This window comes from Panthera leo, chromosome B4 (genome assembly GCF_018350215.1).
Source record: "Panthera leo isolate Ple1 chromosome B4, P.leo_Ple1_pat1.1, whole genome shotgun sequence".
Taxonomy (NCBI): Eukaryota; Metazoa; Chordata; class Mammalia; order Carnivora; family Felidae; genus Panthera; species Panthera leo.
This window is the reverse complement of record NC_056685.1, coordinates 53324888-53345322: the sequence shown is the minus strand read 5'-3', so window position 1 is coordinate 53345322 and position 20435 is coordinate 53324888. Positions and strand designations below refer to the sequence as shown.

General features: G+C 37.7%; 1 protein-coding gene across 3 annotated transcripts in view; it reads right to left on the bottom strand.

Moving 5' to 3' along the window:
• PDE3A (phosphodiesterase 3A) overlaps positions 1-20435 on the bottom strand; it is a 321058-nt gene that overhangs the window by 36879 nt on the left and 263744 nt on the right. For all 3 annotated transcript variants that reach the window (XM_042945939.1, XM_042945940.1, XM_042945941.1), the window contains 2 exons: positions 16359-16483; positions 583-802 (listed from right to left, as the gene is read on the bottom strand). In XM_042945939.1, coding sequence (XP_042801873.1) covers positions 583-802; positions 16359-16483 — 345 coding nt within the window. The remainder of the gene's footprint in view (positions 1-582; positions 803-16358; positions 16484-20435) is intronic.

Genomic DNA, 20435 nt, shown 5'->3' with positions numbered 1-20435 from the left:
GTCTGGATGCCTCGGTTGGGCGTCCGACTTCAGCTCAGGTCATGATCTCACAGTTCATGGGTTCGAGCCCTGTGTTGGGTTCTGTGCTGGCAGCTCGGAGCCTGGAGCCTGCTTCAGATTCTGTGTCTCCCTCTCTCTACCCCTCCCCCACTCACACACACACACACACACACACACACACACACACACACACACTCTCTCTGTCAAAAATCAATAAACATTAAAAAAATTTAAAAAAATTCCAACACAACATCCTATTATACTAAATGACTTGATACAATTTTTTACTTACAGGTTTTATGCATTCTCCATCAGTAAGCAGAGGAAATATACAACTAATTATTTTATATCATCTCCAAAGTTTAGCTGTATGGACTGTATGGACTCTAAGCTTTGTATTAACAGACAACCACAAAAAAAAATTAAGTTTCTATTCAACATAAAATATTTTCTACTTTTCCTGTCCATTGCTTTGTCAAACCTCCACATAGCTATGTGGACTGGAGGTAAGTGTTCCTAAGAAGAAAACTAGTATTCGTTTTCTGATGAGTTAAAGTCTAGTTAACACGATAAAATCCTTACCTGCTACATATAACAGGTGGAGGGAGGATCTGAGGAGATAGGTCAGGGGCACTCTGAGTATAAGTTAACGCCCTGCGAGAACTTAGGCCCTGTTTGGCAGCTGTGTTGGCAGATTCTGGAAACTGCACTGCAGAAATTTTGCTGACTGGGCTGCTGGCGGGGGTCCCTTGGGGAGGTGAGGAACAGGGCGACGAAAGAGGTGAAATTTTAGCTAGGGCACCTAGAAAGACAAAGATTTATTAAACCACTAAATAAATTTTTTGGAAATTAGAAACCACAGCTCTTCCGCTTCACCTTAGACCCCCTCTCACTCCATCAGGACCACGTGAGCACTCAGGCCATGGGGCTTGCCCTCTCTGCACACCACCATCTGGAGACAAGGTGTACAGTGGGGTGTCTCCATGGCACGAAATGGGAAGAATGGATCATCATGAAAAGATCAGTGGCACTGTTGGCAAGTTGAGCTAAAGCCTTGGTGTCCTGGAGTAACTTCAGGACAGAAGGATATTATTTTCTCCTCCCATCTTTGTTTCTTCTTGTCATTCTGACATAATAATTAAAATTTCCTCGTGTGTTTGCCTTCTCTAAGGTTGAGAAATTTTTAGCAGTAACAGGATCTGCTATTGTTTTAAACATTAACTTATCTGGAGCAGAGTTTGGCAGGTATCCGATGCTTAAAATTCGTAAATAAAGAAGATATATTTTTGAGAGGCAATTAACTTTATTAACCATCAACATTTTTAGTGAACCTACGTTATTGGTGTGAGACAGAACTCTGATCAGAATAGTATCTGAAGAAAACATTTAAAAATGTAATATGATCCATTTCAGATGAAACAAAAGGACTAAAGCCTAAAGTGTAAGTGTTGATATCTGTGCCAAAGTGCGTTTACTCTTGATTGTGAAAACTGTACAGAAAACTGGCTTAGATTTCAAAGTGCTGATACTTGAATACAGGGACGAGATCTTTTGAAGTTCCATTCTTCCAAACACAGAGAAGGCAGCCTGCACTGAAAACTGAAGAGAGAACTATCTTCTGAATAGCCATCTGCTTACTGTTTTCCAGCATTTTATGGCTGAACAACCTACTGTAAGGCAAATGAAATGAAATCTTGAGTTGTTTTCTATTTCTCACCACTCAAGGGAAACACACAACAGGCAGCTCTCACATCATTGACTAATATGTGTGGGGAACTCGTGGCTGGCTTAGTTTGCTTCCAACGTCCAGTTCTCTCAAAAGTTTGATATATTACACCCGAAGATTTTTGGGTCCATTGAAAGTAATATTAAGCTTGCTGAAAGGCTTTTGTAATTTTCACATCTCTTGTTGGCATCATTATTTCTTTTGTTTTGTTATACCAGAGGAGAAATTGTGCTCTTCCTTTGATAAATGTGGAAGCTGGGAGCCCCTCCTATCCTCCTACTCCTTTCAAATATTTCTGTTGTTGCTTTTTTTTAAGTTCATTTATTTATTTTCGAGAGAAAGAGAGAGCACAAATGGGGGAGAAGTCGAGAGAGAGGGAGACGGTGAGAATCCCAAGCAGGTACCATGCTGTCAGTGCAGAGCTGGACTCCGGGCAAGATCCCACAAACCGTGAGATCATGACCTGAGCCAAAATCAAGAGTGACATGCTTAACCCCTTAACCGACTGAGCGACCCAGGCACCTCTCTATTGTTGATACTTGATCAGTAGCTTAATCACTTGCCTTCATAGGTAAAGAAATCATTCAGACTCAGGTTAAATAACCTTCCCATGGTCACAGTACTAATGAACAGGAGAATATGGAGTGAGTGCAGCTGTTCTTAGTAAAATGTGGTTTTAGCCCATACTTCTATCAGAGGCTGTCCGAGGAGGAAGAAGAATCCATGATCTGCTAGACAGCATCTGTACTGCACTTAACAACAACACGCCTAAGGGTTTTTATACTGACTTCTATGTCTTTGGAAAAGATTTAGCTATTTTACCAAAGACACTGACACACCTACACAACATATAATCTCCTAAACAAAACAAAAACTTCACTTAAGTCTTAGAGTTTCCCAACAAATCTATCATTGTGTGCAACAAGTGGGTTATAGGTGTCCTGTGAAGTACTAGGGCTGTAAATTTTTTTAAATAAGATTTTTTTTGTAGCTTTCAGAATAAATTTAATTTTTAATATTATTTCTAATATTTTCTAATGATATTGTATTATATTTTTATAAAACAAAGGAAATAAAATTTTCACCAAGCTCTAAATCCTTTCCCCTTTCTCCACTGCTGTCTGTGGAACACTACTGTATTCACATGTTGTATCACATATAACACATCATATATACAGATCATACATCATATGCTCTGATGTAAAAAGGTTGGAAACGGCTAGTTTAATTTAGACTATTTGTTAGAATATGGCCACCTTCAGATAATCTTAGAAAAGCAGGGTAAACATAAGGAGCAGGATGGAGGTATGACGTTGTATAAAGAAAGTGTCTACACAGAGAAATTGTGTGTCCTGTTCCAGAGACTAAGGATGCAGTAGCCAACAACAACAACAACAAAATCCCAGCTCTCATGGAGCTTCCACTCTCTTGGAAGAGACAGAACCTTAAAAAAAAAAAAAAAAAGAGGTGGAAGAGGTGGGGAAAGGAAGAGAAAAGAAAAAGAAGGAGAGGAGGAGGAGGGATTAAAAGAAAAGAAACTCCAGTAGTTTTAAGTGATATAGAGAAAAATTATGCAGAGAACATAGAACAAAGAACAGAAATTCAGAAATGTTCTAGGGGTAAAATTTGAACAGAGGCCTGGTGCAGTAAGGAAGACATTTAGACAGTACTGGGGGAAGCATGTTTCAGAAAGAGGGCCCTACCTGGGAGACGTCAGAAGGTCAGTTGGGAGGTCAGTGTGGAAGGAAAGCACCTTAGCAAAGGGGAAGGAGGAGCAGGGGACAGGGAACATGTTCAGAGAATCTGCCAGGCAAGGCTGTAGAGGGCTGATAGGCCAAGGCAAGATTTTAACTGCCATATTTTGGAAAAAAAAAAAAAAAAAAGACTTCTGACAGGCACTGCTTTAGGCAATTCTTTAATTATTTTGATAGTTAATTGCGAGTTTTTGAGTTTTCCACCACTTTTTTTTTTAATCAAGTCAATGGGAGTAGTGCCATATGTGTCTTAATACAACATATTTTCTAAGGGAAATTTATGAGAAGAGTGATCTTTTTCATTGCAAATTCTTTATAGCTGCCAGCTGAGATTCTCAGAGAAATGCAATTCCCTCTTAAATACAAATTTAACAATCCACTCAATGATTAGAGTTCTTGGAACTCAAGGATTGACTAAATTTAAACAAACAGCAGACCTTAAGACTCCAAACTTACTGCCTGGGATGAAATTTAAAATAAACCTTGTAAGAGAGGAAAAGCACGTTGCTTCTGTAGTACTGTTAGTCTACATATTTTGAACACTTCTGACAGTACAAGCCCTGGCAACAACCATGAAAAGAGGGATATTTGCCTTCAGTCACAAAGATGGCAACATAGGATGTTCCCAACTTAGCTCTCCCTCGCAAGAACAACCAACAACTACTCAACAAAAAACACCACTGAGAGAGTCCTAGAACGTGGGGGTGAGGCTGAAGCACTCCCTCTGCACCACAGAGATCAAGACAGACTGCATTAGAAGGGTAAGAAAAGAAGCTACAGGATGACCACCATGCTGCTCTAACCCCAGCAAGCACAATAATGCACAAAGTCTCCCCTGAGATTCTGGTTCCTCCTGCAGGAAAAGACAACCCAAGTGGATAACGAGCACCCCTCCCAGAATTGTAGGTTGCTCTGTGGGAGTCCCTATTCTGATCTGTACCATGGTGACTGCAGGGGAATCTGTGAGGCTCAACCACTGGGAATCGGACTGTGATATATAAGGGGGGTAGGGGTTTGCAACAACTAGGACGTGGATCTTGGCAGATCAAGTTTATACAAGCAATGCCCAAATAGTAATCTTGACCAGCAGCTTTGCTCAGCTGCAGAACCAAGCTGGGGGCACACACAGATCAGTGAACTTGGTGGGTGCAGATGTGCCTGATTCAGATTCTTAAGCAAGGAGTTTTGTCAGCTCTAAAGCCCAGTATGTCCATAGTCTCCCCCACTGTGGGGAGTGTCTTCCAGCCCCATCTGATCAAAAGGATTGGTGACAATTCCCAGAGGCAGTGAGGTCCGGTGGCACTTGAGCCAAGAGGTGCAAGGGCAGTGTGGAATACCCCGAGAGCAAAGCCAGTGCTGGGTGTGGAGTGTTCCCATGCTATGCACAGGCAGGGAGATTCATTCATAGCTAAGCCTGAGGGTGACTCCTAGCCACTCTCAACCTGAGAGCCTGTTTGGGAAACTGAAAATAGCTGGAATGACACCTCCCCCTCCTGCCCTGAGACAGCCCTACTCACTGTAGAGAGTGTCTTATCCCCAGCTGACCAACTCTTGGAAGTTGTGTGGTCCAGCATCACTGGAGCTGACACATGGGCAGGGAGAACAGACAGCTTTCAGAACAAAGCCAGTGGCCCTGCTTGGTCAGGGAACATGAGATGTGGTACAGCTTGAGTTAAGACAACAAAGAGCTTTGTAGGCTTTAGAGCTGCTTCTCCTGCTGTGCCCAAGCAGAGAGTCTAAGTTTTTACTCCTACTCGTTGCTAAATACAACCTATAGCCTGTCTGACCAGGGGTCTAAATAGAGCACACAGGAAGCTGCATAACCCATCAGTAGCCTTACATACAGTGGCACTTGAACAGAGAGCACAGCCTGTGGGTTCCCCCATCTGCAGAGCAAAACTGATGACCTTACCTAACCAGAGCATTCAATGTGTACTCTGGCCTGATTCATGTCCCCAAACAACAAGCTGCATAGGTCCTGGGTCCCTGCTAGGGTCCCTGTCATAATCTCACTATTACTGTATATGATAGCAGTCCTGACCATCTACTAAGCCTGACCAGAGAATCAATGCATTGTGGAGCCCATACTACAGCCTTATTTAGGTAGGGGACCAAGCCAACAGTCCTATCCAATTATTATCAGCCAGTGGCACACTCCCTCATTCCCAACCTCAGAGCTTGAACAGTTGTTTCACTCCAAAATAGACCACAATAGCAGGTTCTACCTGCCCAAAGACATTACCAGGAGACAACCCAGAAACAAACTGAGCTGACTGGTGAAAAGTGTCTCTGTAGAGCAAACCTGCAAAGTCTGGAAAAGAAGCTCAGTTACCCAAATGCATAGATACCAACCTAAGAAATAAAGGATCACAAAAATGTCAGATAAATATGACACCACTAACATAAACTAATAAAGCTCCAATAACTAATCCTAAAGAAATGAAGATCTATGAACTATTTGACAAAGAATTCAGACTACCCCTCTTAAAGAAGTATAGTAAATTACAAGAAAACAGACAACTAGACAAAATTAGGAAAGCAATGCAAACAAAAAGAGAAGTCTGACAAGGAAATAGCAACCATCAAAACAAACCCAAAACCAAATGACAAAAACCAAACAGAAATCCAAATTTGAAAGATAGAATAACTGAACTGAAGAACTTAATAGAGAGTTTCAAAAGTACATTTGACCATGAAGAAGAAAGAATCAATGATCAGGAGAGTAGAACATTGCAAATTACACAGTCAGAGGACCAAAAGGAAAAGAGAATGAAAAAGAGTGAAAAATGCCTATGGGGATTATGGGGATACAATGAAAGGAAATGATATTTGTGTTACGGGAATTCTAGAATAAGAAAGGAAACAGAAGGGACAGAAAGTATATTTAAAGCACCAATGGCTGGAAACTTCCCAAATCTGGGGAAAGAGATGGCCATCCAGATCCATGAGGTCCCGAAGACCCCTAAAAAGTTCAACCAAAATAGGGCTACACCAAGACAAATTACAATCAAAGTATCAAAAGTCAAAGACAAAGAATTTTAAGAACAGCAAGAGAAAAGAGAGTTTGTATATATAAGAGAACTCCCATAAGATGATGGGCAGATTTTTCAACAGCACTTTTCAGGACAGGATAAAATGGGATGATATATTTGGAATACTGAAAGAAAATAACTGTCAACCAAGAATTCTATACCTGATGAAGTTCTCCTTCAGAAACAAAGGAGGGATTAAAGACTCCCAAACAGACAAAAGCTGGGGGACTTCATTACCATCAGACCTGCTTTGTAAGAAATGCTAAGTACATCTTGACTGGAAGTAAAAGAATGGTAATTAACTTCATAAAAAGGTAGTGTAAATCTCACTGATAATGACAAATATAAACTCATAGATTCTGCAATATGGTGACAGTAGAGCATAATTCACTTACAGTTCTTCTTTAAAAGTTAAAAAAATGTAAAAATAATCATAACTACAATAATCTGTTATTAGTTATGCAACATAAATTACGTGTAAATTATAATAGCAATATAATAATCTTAGATATGAGGGGGAGAAGAACTCGAAGTGTAAAGTTTATGGATTATATTGAAGCTAAATTGTTATCAGTTTAAAATACCACATTTTAGGGGGAACCTTGGGTGCCTCAGTCAGTTAAGTGTCCGACTCTAGGCTTCAGCTCAGGTCATGATCTCACCCTGCGTGGGGCTCTGTGCTGATGGCACAGAGCCTGCTTGGGATTCTCTCTCTCCTTCTCTCTCTGTCCCCTGCCTCAAAATAAATAAATAAACTTAAAAAATAATAAAATAAAAATAAAACATGGCATTTTAAGTTTAAGATACTGTATGTGTCATGGTAACCACAAGGGAAAAGCCTTTAATAATTACACAAAAAAATATGCTGAAGAAATGAAAGCATACAGATATCAAAAGACATTAAAGTATAAACAGCAGGCAAGGAAAAAATAAACAGACCTACAGAATAGCCAGAAAACAATTAACAAAATGACAATAGTAAGTCCCTACCTATCAGTAAATACTTTAAATGGAAACAGATTAAGTTTTCCAATTAAAAGATACAGAATGGCCAACTGGTGAAAAAAACATGATTCAGCAACACATTGCTTTAAAGATACTCACTTTAACCTTAAAGGCACAGTAGACTGAGAGGGAAGGAAAAAGACATTTCAAGAAAATGGGTAACCCAGAAAAAACAGAGTAGCAATACTTTTTTCAGACAAAATAGACTTTGAACTAAAAATGGTAAAAACAAAGAACATTATTTATAATGTTACAGCATTATTTATAATGTTACAGCATATGTCTTTACAGCAAGAAGACATAACAATTATAAAATATTTATGCAACCAACATTGGAGCACCTAAATACGTAAAGCAAAAACTAACAGAGCTACAAGAAGAAATATAGTAATAGCTGGGAACTTTAATACCTGACTGTCCACAATACATGGATCAGCCAGAGAGAGAATCAATTAGGAAACAGCAAATTTGCACAACACTGTAGACCAAATGGACCCAAAAGACTAATAATAGAATAATCTACCCAACAGCAGAATACACATTTATCTCAAGCACACATAGAACATTTTCTAGGATAGGCCATATGTTAGGCCACAGAACAAGTCTTAGCGAATTCAAGAAGACTGAAATCAGGGGCACTTGGGTGGCTCAATCAGTTAAGCATCTGACTTCAACTTAGTTCATGATCTCGCGGTTTGAGTTCCAGCCTAGATTAGGCTCTGTGCTCAGTTTTGAGCCTAGAGCCTGCTTCAGATTCTGTGTCTCCCTCTCTCTCTGCTCCTCTCCTGCTCACTTTCTCTCTCTCTCAAAAACAAATAAACAAAAAAATTTAAAAAAAGAAAGAAGATTGAAATCATACCAAGTACCTTCGCTAACTACAATGGCACAAATCTAGAAATCAGTAACAAGACGAAAACTGTAAAAATTCACAAACCCATGGAAATCAAACAATACCTTCCTGAACAACCAATGGATCAAAGAAATTAAAAGGAATTTAAAAAGTGTCTTAAGACAAATGGAAAGACACATCAGAAACTGTGGGATGCAGCAAAAGCAGTTCTGGTAGGAAAGTTCATAGCACAAATGCCTACATTAAGAAGAAAGATCCCAAATAAACAAGTTAAAATCTACATCTTAAGAACTAGATAAAGAAGAACAAATTGAACTCAGAGTTGGCAGAGTAAAAGGAATAATAAAGAATAGAGCAGAAATAAATGAAATAGAAAAAGAAAAACCACAGAGTAGATTAACCAAACTAAGAATTGGTTCTCTGCAAAGATAAACAACACTGACAAACCCTTAGCTAAAAGAAACAAGGGAAAAAGAGAAAGGACCCAAATCAACAAAATATAAATGAAAAAGGAGACAATACAATGAATACCGCAGAAATTCAAAGGATCAAAAGAGGCTACTACAAATAACTATATACCAACAAGCTGGACAACCTAGAAGAAATGGAAAAATTCTTGGAAACCTATAATTTACCAAGACCAAAGCAGGAAGAAACAAAATCTGAACACATTAATTACTAGTAAGAAGGCTGAATCAGTAATCAAAAACCTCCCAATGAAGAAAGGCCAGATGGTCTCTCTCGTAAATTTTACCAAATATTTAAAGATTAGCACCAATTCTTTTCAAACTCTTCCAAAAAATATTGAAAACAAGTAAAAACTCTCAAATTCACTTCATGAAAATGAAAACATTCACTCAAAAAAAAAATCTGTGTCCCATGTTCATAGCAGCATTATTTATAATAGACAAGAGATGAAAACAACCTAAGTAACTATTAATGGATGAATGGATAAATTATATATACACACACACACACATATCACACACACACGTGTGTGGTGTGTGTGTGTATAATGAAATATTGTTTAGCCATTTAAAAAAGAAACAAGGAAATCCTACCAAAGGCAACAACATGGATAGACCTTGAAGACATATGCTAAGTGAAATAAGACAGAGAAAGACAAACATTGTATGATCTTACTTATATGTGGAAGCTTTAAATAAACAAAACTAAAAGCACCAAACTGAGAAAAAGAGGTCAGACTGTGGTTACCAGAAGCAGGAGGTGGGTGAAGGAGAAATTAGAGGAAAGTGGTCAAAAGGTACAAGCTTTCAGTTAGGAGGTAAATAATATAGGGATGTAACATACAACATAAGGACTATAGCTAACACAGCTGTATGATATACAGAAAAGTTGTTAAGAGTGTAAATTATATGTGTTCCAAGCACAAGGAGAACATTTTTTCTCCTTTTTCTTGTTTGTCTTTCTTTTCATTATATCTATAATGAGAAAGATGGATGTTGTCTGAGCCTATCATGGTAATAACTTCACAATATATGTAAATCAAACCATCATGCTGCGTGCCTTAAACTTACACAGTGATGTGTGTCAATTATTTTTCAATAAAACTGGTGGGAAAGCAGGAATATTATTATATTGTAGGTGAGAAGATAAAGGTATAAACATATAAATTCCCTTTTTCCCAAATCAAAGTATTTCATACAGTGCACAGTAAAGTTTTAATAACAAAAAGAATTAGGAATGCTATAGAAAATGGGTACATATTTACATTTTTAGTCTTTGGGTAGAAAGAGATATATCAGTGCTAAGAATAACCAAATACCCTTTATTTCTAGAAAGGGTAGATTACAAGTAAAATTATCAGATACAAGGAAGAGGATTCCAAGGAAACAAGAGAAATGCCCTTCTTACAAATCTTCAAGAACAAATTATATTCTAGGTTTGTTTGTTTTTTAATTTGATCATGTACTAAGAAGACAACTTTATGAGCTTTGGAGTATCATCCAATTTCATGTTGCACATTTACACATGCACATGCATGGGGTGGGGAAGGGATTCAGTTAAACATATTCTTTATTTTTATTTATTTATTTATTTTTTTAACATTTATTTATTGCTGAGAGAGAGACAGACAGAGCATAAGCAGGCGAGGGGCAGAGAGGGAGGGAGACACGGAATCCAAGCTCTGATCTGAGCTGTCAGGACAGAGCCTGACACAGGGCTTGAACCCATGAACTGTGAGATCATAACCTGAGCCTAAGTTGGATGCGTAACCAACTGACCCACCCTGGCACCCCTAAACATGCATTCTTAATTTTATTTATCATTTTGTATTTGAGACTCCAGGAAAACGATACAGCTTATGAAATATAAATCTTTGAATGATTCAAACCATCCTGATGTGAAATACTTAAAACTGACGCATTTAAAAAAAATTAAAAATGTAACTTTAAAATTTTAAAATCCCAACTCCTTTGAGTGATTCAGTTTTTAATTCCTTGCTTCTAAGAGCATGAGAAAATGTGTCAAGACACTAGGAATTCTGGACAATTAAAGGGAGATGATAAACAATACTGGAGGAAAATTACTTAAGTGAATCCATCTGTTTTATGCTGTAAAACTCTCATTTTAATTTTAATTGAACAAGAAAGGAGTGAGCATGTCTAATAAATACATGTCTCTTTTCTATGCCCTCAGTAAAATGGACAGCCCTAATATTTTTCCAAAACAGATAATGTATCTACCGTATAGAGAATGCAAAAAGAAACAACCCCCTCCCCCGCAACCACCAAGCACCATAATTAAAGTTCTCTCTCACCTCAAATTTTCTGTAGGGAAAACTCCGTCTACCTTGTAGGTGTAGAGAGATTTGTAATCACTGTAAAAGGATTATAAGAATCTTATAAAAATGAAAATAATCTTGAAAGGTTCTACTGCAAATGCAGTAAGTATGACCTGGAGGAATTTTAAAAGCAGAATGACAATGGCAGCTCTATATTGCCAGTGACTCATAATAAAAAAGCAAGATTGAAAATGTAAATTATATTTAAATATCCTGTTCCTGCGCTTTAATCAAAGGACTTCTATGTGATTTTATCCATTTATATTAGCAATTGTATAATAATTGGTTTGTTTCAACTATTTATATTAACACTGATTGAGCTAGAGAATACACTGTTTTACTTGATTCGTGGGAAGAATAGATTTCATTAGTTCCCTCTGGAAACATTTACCTTTCAGTGTTTATTCTCTATGCTTGCATCCCCCTATCCTCTCTTGCCTATTATTTCTTACTTTCCTCCTCCTATTCTCTTCACACTTCATTTGGTTCCATTTCCTTATACTCTTTGCCACATAAAGGGGCTTTTCCTAGCCCCTTTCCACATAGGCATCTCAGTCAATAACATCAAACAGATCACACCCACTTAGCTCAATCAACACCAATACGTCATCAATGCAGAAAAACAAAGGTTTCAAAACAGAAAAGCCCATCTGATCAGGAAGAACTGAAATTGAATTTCAGCTCTCTGATTCTTGATGGACTTTCTTCCCTCTTGGCAGACTTTCAGGGATTTGTTTAGTTGAATTCAGCATGCATAGGATGTAGGCTATTTTATAAACATTTAGTTCTGCTGTGACAGCAATCTAAGTATGTCACAATGCGAAATCCCCTCCAAAGTAATCATGATGGAGATCCCTTATGTACTTTATGGCAAGAATGGAGAGAGGCTCTCACCATGCCTGGGTTCTAATTTCTACCATCTGCCTTTGGGGTATGTAACATGGAAATTTTTTTCTTTTTGTACTCTGTTCTTTCTTCTTGACTACAGTTGTATAAACTGAGGAGTAGGACACAGGAAGATGAGGCTGTTCCTCATGTCTGTGCCATCATTTGCTCTGTTATCTCCAGTGAATGCACTAACTATAGTTTTCAGCTTTTTTTTTTTTAATTGACATATAATTGACATGGAACATCACTTTCAGGTGTACAATGATTCAGCATTTGTACACCAATTTTGGTATATGTGCTGTCAAAATGAGCACATTGGTTATTTTGATAATTTTAATTTTCTAACCTAAATGAAGAAACTGAGAGATACAAAATCAAATCCTTCCATTGTCATGTACTTGGCCAGACAGGAACAAAAAAAAAAAAAAAAAAAGAAAATCCTAATTTTAAATTACCTCCATTTGTTGTCATCAATTTTCTTCTAGTATAAAGTCATTGGGACAAAATAAAAGATTCAGGAATAACTGTGTGAACTTGGGCAAGTTACTTAACATCTTTGTGCCTCAGGCTCCTCATCTGAGTCCTTTTCCTGAGCTACGCAAGAAAGTAGAACATTTACATTTATATTTCATCCCTTATGGTACATATTATTATTGTCTGATATTTTAATACTGTCCTTAAAAATTAAAAAAAAAACTTACAAATCTAAAAATACTATTATTTATGCACATAATATTTGATAAATTGATGGTTTTTAAATTTAGTAACCATTTTTATTAGATCTTAGACTTCTTCTATTACTTTGCTTTCTAGAATACATCCATCCTAAATTCCTTTAGTTAAGATTTGGCAGGTGGCAAGGTTTTGACTTTCTGAAAATATCTTAGGAATCTGAAAATTCCTCTACTGTTGTGAGATAGATGTGCCAGCTACACAATTTCAGGCTATTATATTCTCTCAGAAAGGCTATACTTTCAGGGATCATTGCTAGAATTCGTTATATTCTCTCACAACTTGGAAGAAAAATGTTCTGTGTTCTGATGCTCTTTATTTTAGATCGTTCCGCTCGCTCTCAGACTGACTTGCTTTCCCTGAAATTTCCTTTTTTCTCTGGCTGACTTTAAGATTTTTTTTGTTTGTTTTCAGTGTTGTGTAATTTCACTATTTTGTCTTTGTGTAATTTTTTTTTTTTTTTGCCTTTACTCTGCTCTTCCTCAGCATTTATGTCCCCTATCCTGTACTAAAACTATGATGTTATACTAGCCTTTTCTTATATTCGTACATTTCTTAAAATCTCATACTTCCCATTTTTCATCTCTACCACATTCTAGGTAATTTCTTCATATTCTCCACTCACCAGTTTACTGTTTCTCCCTTTAATAGTGTATTATTCCATTTAATCTATCCTTTTTCCTTGATTACATTTCTGAAAGTTATATTTAGCTGCTCTGCAATTATGTCTTCTCTCATTGCTGTTACTTTTTATGACCTCATATTTTACTTAAAATATTTACATACTTTAAAGTTATAACACAAGTATGTAAATATTTTAGCATTTAAATATTTCAACCCTTTTAGAAATCTGTAAAGTTGTTTTTGTTTGTTGTTTGTTTCTAACTCATGGCTAGAAACCCTGTGTGTGTCTTTTATGTGTGTTTAGTGCTCTTGCTTATAAGCTCCAATTTGAACTTGATAGGTTAGCCCTTAACTGGTGATGCTTTCCTCCAAAATTATTTGCACATATTTTTGTAGAGAACCAAGGGTCCCACTGACCTAGGATGACTTTAGTGCCCCCTTAAAATCTCTCTCTGGCTTAATGTGGAATACTCAAATTCAGTTCCTCTGTCTTGATGGAGCCCAAGATGAGGATCCATATTACTCAGGTCCATATTTCTCAGGTCATTAATAACTTCTAAATTACATGACTTAATGAACATTACCAAAGAGCAGAGAGGACGAGATTAATTTTTGGAAACCTGCATTGCTTTTAGTGGTTTCTGTCAATGATGCAATTCTAACAAAATCATACTTTCCAGTTTTTCCCTGGAGCCTTTTCTGGAGGAAGTGTCTTCCTACACCAAACAGAGACTTAAGCAAAGTTGTTGCTTACGTGATTCCAAGAAATAGTCACCAATAGAGAGTGGATGATCAAAGGGGGAAGAGAGTACTAAAATTTCCAGACATAAGAAACAATAGAGGAGATGCACTTCTTTTAAAATCAAAAGTTTCTACTTCAAGGTGGTGTCTTGAAATATTAGTGGAATGAACGTGAGCACTGTTTCTCTGACCCACATAGACACTTTGCCATTTTGAGGACTTCTGGTTACGGCTTTGATGCCATAGTTTGTAATAAACCCATGCTTCTTTGAGAACAAATAGAAGAGTTTAAAAATAAAAAGCTTTTAAGACAAGATGATCAATTCAGAGGGACTAGGTTCTCAGAGAGAGCAAAGAGAAGATACCATAGAATGGTAAGCAAAAGTCTTATGAACTGTTCTTCCTTTCAGAACATTATTTACTGACCATTTGCATGGAGCAAAAGTCTAAGAATCTAAGCAGAAGGGTGCAGCTATTAAGGAAGCAAGTCAGCAGAACTTTTAGCAACGTCACGACGCTAATGACAGGAAAATTGGAGTCTGGGACTGCCGCCATGGCAGCTAGAATGTGAATGTCTAACGGCCAAGTGAGAAGGGGGCAGTTTTTCCCTGGAGCCTTTTGGAGAATTCTTAAGCTGCTATAAAGGCAGAAGATTAAGAACATACGCCGGAAGCTACTGAAAATTTCATTAGAGTTTTCCGCAGTGCTGAGAGGTAAAAACTTCTAGTCAGAACATTCTAAGAAGAAGAGGTCATCGTATATACCCCAGACTCTCAAGTGACATTCTAGGAGGGGGGCAATCTAGCAAAAGAATCTGACAAAAACCATATTCCAGTCTTGAATCAGCACAAATTCTAATTAAATGAAGTAATTTTACCCAAAACATTCACTTTCCTACCTGAAACATACTTAACTGTCCTTAATTTTGATATCTGTACTCTTTTCCATAGATCTCCAGGTCCTATCTGCATGTGTTTCCATCCCCCTTGTGCTTGCCAATCTTGCTACTCATCTAAACTCAAGTTCCTTAAGCTTTCTCTCAATGTGTTGGATCTTATCTCTTTTCATCTTTCATTATTTGAAAGTCTTCCCTCTCTTCCTCATCATAGCCTTTAACACACTAAATAGTAGAGGCTATCGATCTGTTTGTATTCCCCACCAGAATGTAATTCTAGTGACAGGAGGAAGTGGGTCTGGCTTAATCACTGCCATATTCCCCAAACTAGTTCAGGGTCTGAGACTGTGATTGCTTCACAAATACTTGTTGAATAAAGGAAGCTCAAGGGAAGGGAGAAGCTGATGCTTAGAAGTATAGAGGGTACATTGAGTCCAACGTGGAAAACCCCATGCAAGAGTTATATTCGAGATACCAGATGGGAGAAATCACATCAAATTTCATTTTGTACCAGTCTTGAAAGGTAAGGAAAACTTCCTGCCCATTGTGCTATTGGGTTTTTTCATTGCTAACTTGTGGGCTTTTCCAAAGGGCTCTCAAAGGTTCTGAACTGTATTTTCTCCAAATTTAATTACCTCTTCCTTTCATATACCCCTTTATATATGAGGGGATGAGTGACATAAAGAATTTCTTTGAGGGGCGCCTGGGTGGCTCAGTTAAGCATCTGGTTTTGGCTCAGGTCATGATCTCACAATTTGTGGGTTTGAGCCCCGTGTTGGGCTCTGTGCTGACAGCTCAGGGCCTGGAGCTTACTTTGGATTCTGTGTCTCCCTCTCTGCCCTCCCCTGCTCATTCTCTCTTTCTCTAAAACAAACATTAAAAAAATTAAAAAACAAAAGAATTTCTTTGAAAGAATTATAATATGTATAGCAAATGAAGCATTTCTTAACTCCTATAACTACCATACTCCTGAAACCTAATTTTAACACTAAAAATAAAATTGAAATTGGCATGTACATCATTAGCTTTTATATTACAAGATGATGCTTCCACAGATTATCCTCAATGATGATACTTATTTCCTATTCATCCAATAAGTTCAAGATAGGATACCTAGCAGAAATAGAAAGCATCTGTGGAAATTTAAGAAATTAATTGGTTATTGAGGCTTTTTCTTTTTAGAATAGTCAAACCAAACATATCCTAGTATGAATTCTCAGAATCTTATTTCAACACTTAAGGCTTAGTTTACCCCATGACTACACACTCACTAAGGAGGAACTTTTCTCCTAAAAAGCTACTAACCTGGTCGATTTGGCTTTTTTGAGTTTACATGGTTAGCTGCAGAAACAGCATAGGATGAAGTGAAGGATCTGCTTTTGGTGAGGGTCATCATCACTGGGTTATTCCAAGAATCAGGACAAACAGCACTATAAAGACAGAGCATAAATAAAAATGAAGAAATTATTAATCAGTTATTGGGATAGATCTTGCCAGAACGCAATCACCATTTCCATATTCAGCTTGCCAATCTGAGTCATGATCCAGCTTCAGCAACATGACTACATTACTTCCAAATAAAAAAAAAAATAAGTTATCTGAGCTCAATTTCTGCTTCAGGGATACAGCAGTTACTCATCAAACATACTGGGTTAATAAAAGAGGAAAGATAATTTTCCTATTTATCCAGTTAGTAGGAACCAGACACCTTCTTAGTGTACTACTATAATCATGTTCCTCACAGATTTTCTAAAAACTTGACAAAGTTGTTTTTTTTTAATGTTTATTTTTGAGAGAGAGAAAGAGCAAGAGAGCATGTGTGAGCTGGGGATGGGCAGAGAGAGAGGGAGATAGAGGATCTGAAGTGGGCTCTCCAATGAGAGCAGAGAGACCAATGCAGAACTCGAACTCAGAAACCACAAGATCATGACCTGAGCCAAAGTTGGATGCTTAACACACTGAGCCACTCAGGTGCCCAAATTTGACAAAGCTTTTAACAAAGTTCATAACTTACATTAGTTATGAATGGCAGGTGCCTCATCTATTCTTGGTATATCTGAATTCGAAAATTAAGTGATTATAAAATTATTCAAAGATAGTATTCTTTGCACAAGCATTTTTTTGTGAAGAAAAGGTTAGCAACAAGCATTTAGCCTACAATTTCTTTTATTGGTGACACCCTGGAAAGAAAGGGATGCTGAGCCAAATCCCCTTGTAAACATGTTAATGATGGATATTTTGATAAACACAGTGATGCTGTTTACTAGGAGAAAGGTAATGGACAGTGAGTCTTCATCTAGGGATGCTTTTATCAAGCTATCCTTGGTTTGCCTAGATTATAACTATAAATAAATCTGGAATTAATGGATCTATGGAAGGTTGGGGAGGAGAATATTACACACCCATGTAATTAATGGGATATGAATTTTGGAGGTATTCTAAAGCAAAATATATTTGAATGCAGTGCTCAAAACCTTAAGTTAAATCTGAAACAGAATATATTGTAATTTGAGAGAGAAAAAAAATTTAGGGAGCTATGTTGGCAACCTTGGAATGCTCCATGGGAAAAACACCTGGTCATGTTTTGCTAATACCTTTGTGCTTTTAAACATTTGTAAATTTGGTACTAGGTCAGATCTATAATTTGCATGAGTATAACTGGACAATTTGACGTTCTGCCAATCTTGGACTGGCAACTTCCTTTCTGGCAGTGTAAGCAAGATGTACCTGGTCTGTGTGGCATATTGTAAATAAACCTGAAATTTATGGAGGTATGGAGTCATGAATGGTGGAGATTGGTCGTGTAAGATGTATAATTAATAACGCATAATTTAGAGGTGTCCCATAACCAAAATGGCTTCCTCTGTGCAAGCAACATTATGCATGAATTACTTAGAATTCTGCATGTTAAATACAAAATAGACCCATGTGCTAATGTGGAACAAAAGGACTTTTTTAGGGGGCTGCACTAATAGTTTCATACTTCTTGAAGGGAAGAATGCTAAGCATGTGCTTTACTACTGCCTATATTCTCTGATTATTAGTAACATTAGCAATGAAAATCCATAACTTACAGGGCGCCTGGGTGGCTCAGTCGGCTGGGCATCCGACTTTGGCTCAGGTCATGATCTCATGGTTTGTGAGTTCGAGCTCCATCTCGGGCTCTGTGCTAACAGCTCGTAGCCTGGAGCCTGCTTTGGATTCTGTGTCTCCCTCTCTCTGCCCCTCCCCACTCATGCTCTCTCTCTTCTTCAGATATAAATAAACATTAAAAACAATTTAAAAAAATCTATATATTGAATTCCATTTAACACTCTGACACTTATGTTACTTCATTTCTTGTTTTCCTTTTCACATTTTTCTTTTTTTCTTTTTTTTTAATTTTTTAATATATGAAATTTACTGTCAAATTGGTTTCCATACAACACCCAGTGCTCATCCCAAAAGGTGCCCTCCTCAATACCCATCACCCACCCTGCCCTCCCTCCCACCCCCCATCAACCCTCAGTTTGTTCTCAGTTTTTAACAGTCTCTAATGCTTTGGCTCTCTCCCACTCTAACCTCTTTTTTTTTTTTTTTTTTTTTTTCCTTCCCCTCCCCCATGGGTTTCTGTTATGTTTCTCAGGATCCACATAAGAGTGAAACCATATGGTATCTGTCTTTCTCTGTATGGCTTATTTCACTTAGCATCACACTCTCCAGTTCCATCCATGTTGCTACAAAAGGCCATATTTCATTTTTTCTCATTGCCACGTAGTATTCCATTGTGTATATAAACCATAATTTCTTTATCCATTCATCAGTTGATGGACATTTAGGCTCTTTCCATAATTTGGCTATTGTTGAGAGTGCCGCTATAAACATTGGGGTACAGGTGCCCCTATGCATCAGTACTCCTGTATCCCTTGGATAAATTCCTAGCAGTGCTATTGCTGGGTCATAGGGTAGGTCTATTTTTAATTTTCTGAGGAACCTCCACACTGCTTTCCAGAGCGGCTGCACCAATTTGCATTCCCACCAACAGTGCAAGAGGGTTCCTGTTTCTCCACATCCTCTCCAGCATCTATAGTCTCCTGATTTCTTCATTTTGGCCACTCGGACTGGCGTGAGGTGGTATCTGAGTGTGGTTTTGATTTGTATTTCCCTGATAAGGAGCGACGTTGAACATCTTTTCATGTGCCTGTTGGCCATCCGGATGTCTTCTTTAGAGAAGTGTCTATTCATGTTTTCTGCCCATTTCTTCACTGGGTTATTTGTTTTTCGGGTGTGGAGTTTGATGAGCTCTTTATAGATTTTGGATACTAGCCCTTTGTCCGATGTGTCATTTGCAAATATCTTTTCCCATTCCGTTGGTTGCCTTTTAGTTTTGTTGGTTGTTTCCTTTGCTGTGCAGAAGCTTTTTATCTTCATAAGGTCCCAGTAATTCACTTTTGCTTTTAATTCCCTTGCCTTTGGGGATGTGCCGAGTAAGAGATTGCTACGGCTGAGGTCAGAGAGGTCTTTTCCTGCTTTCTCCTCTAAGGTTTTGATGGTTTCCTGTCTCACATTCAGGTCCTTTATCCATTTTGAGTTTATTTTTGTGAATGGTGTGAGAAAGTGGTCTAGTTTCAACCTTCTGCATGTTGCTGTCCAGTTCTCCCAGCACCATTTGTTAAAGAGACTGTCTTTTTTCCATTGGATGTTCTTTCCTGCTTTGTCAAAGATGAGTTGGCCATACGTTTGTGGGTCTAGTTCTGGGGTTTCTATTCTATTCCATTGGTCTATGTGTCTGTTTTTATGCCAATACCATGCTGACTTGATGATGACAGCTTTGTAGTAGAGGCTAAAGTCTGGGATTGTGATGCCTCCTGCTTTGGTCTTCTTCTTCAAAATTACTTTGGCTATTCGGGGCCTTTTGTGGTTCCATATGAATTTTAGGATTGCTTGTTCTAGTTTCGAGAAGAATGCTGGTGCAATTTTGATTGGGATTGCATTGAATGTGTAGATAGCTTTGGGTAGTATTGACATTTTGACAATATTTATTCTTCCAATCCATGAGCAGGGAATGTCTTTCCATTTCTTTATATCTTCTTCAATTACCTGCATAAGCTTTCTATAGTTTTCAGCATACAGATCTTTTACATCTTTGGTTAGATTTATTCCTAGGTATTTTATGCTTCTTGGTGCAATTGTGAATGGGATCAGTTTCTTCATTTGTCTTTCTGTTGCTTCATTGTTAGTGTATAAGAATGCAACTGATTTCTGCACATTGATTTTGTATCCTGCAACTTTGCTGAATTCATGTATCAGTTCTAGCAGACTTTTGGTGGAGTCTATCGGATTTTCCATGTATAATATCATGTCATCTGCAAAAAGCGAAAGCTTGACTTCATCTTTGCCAAT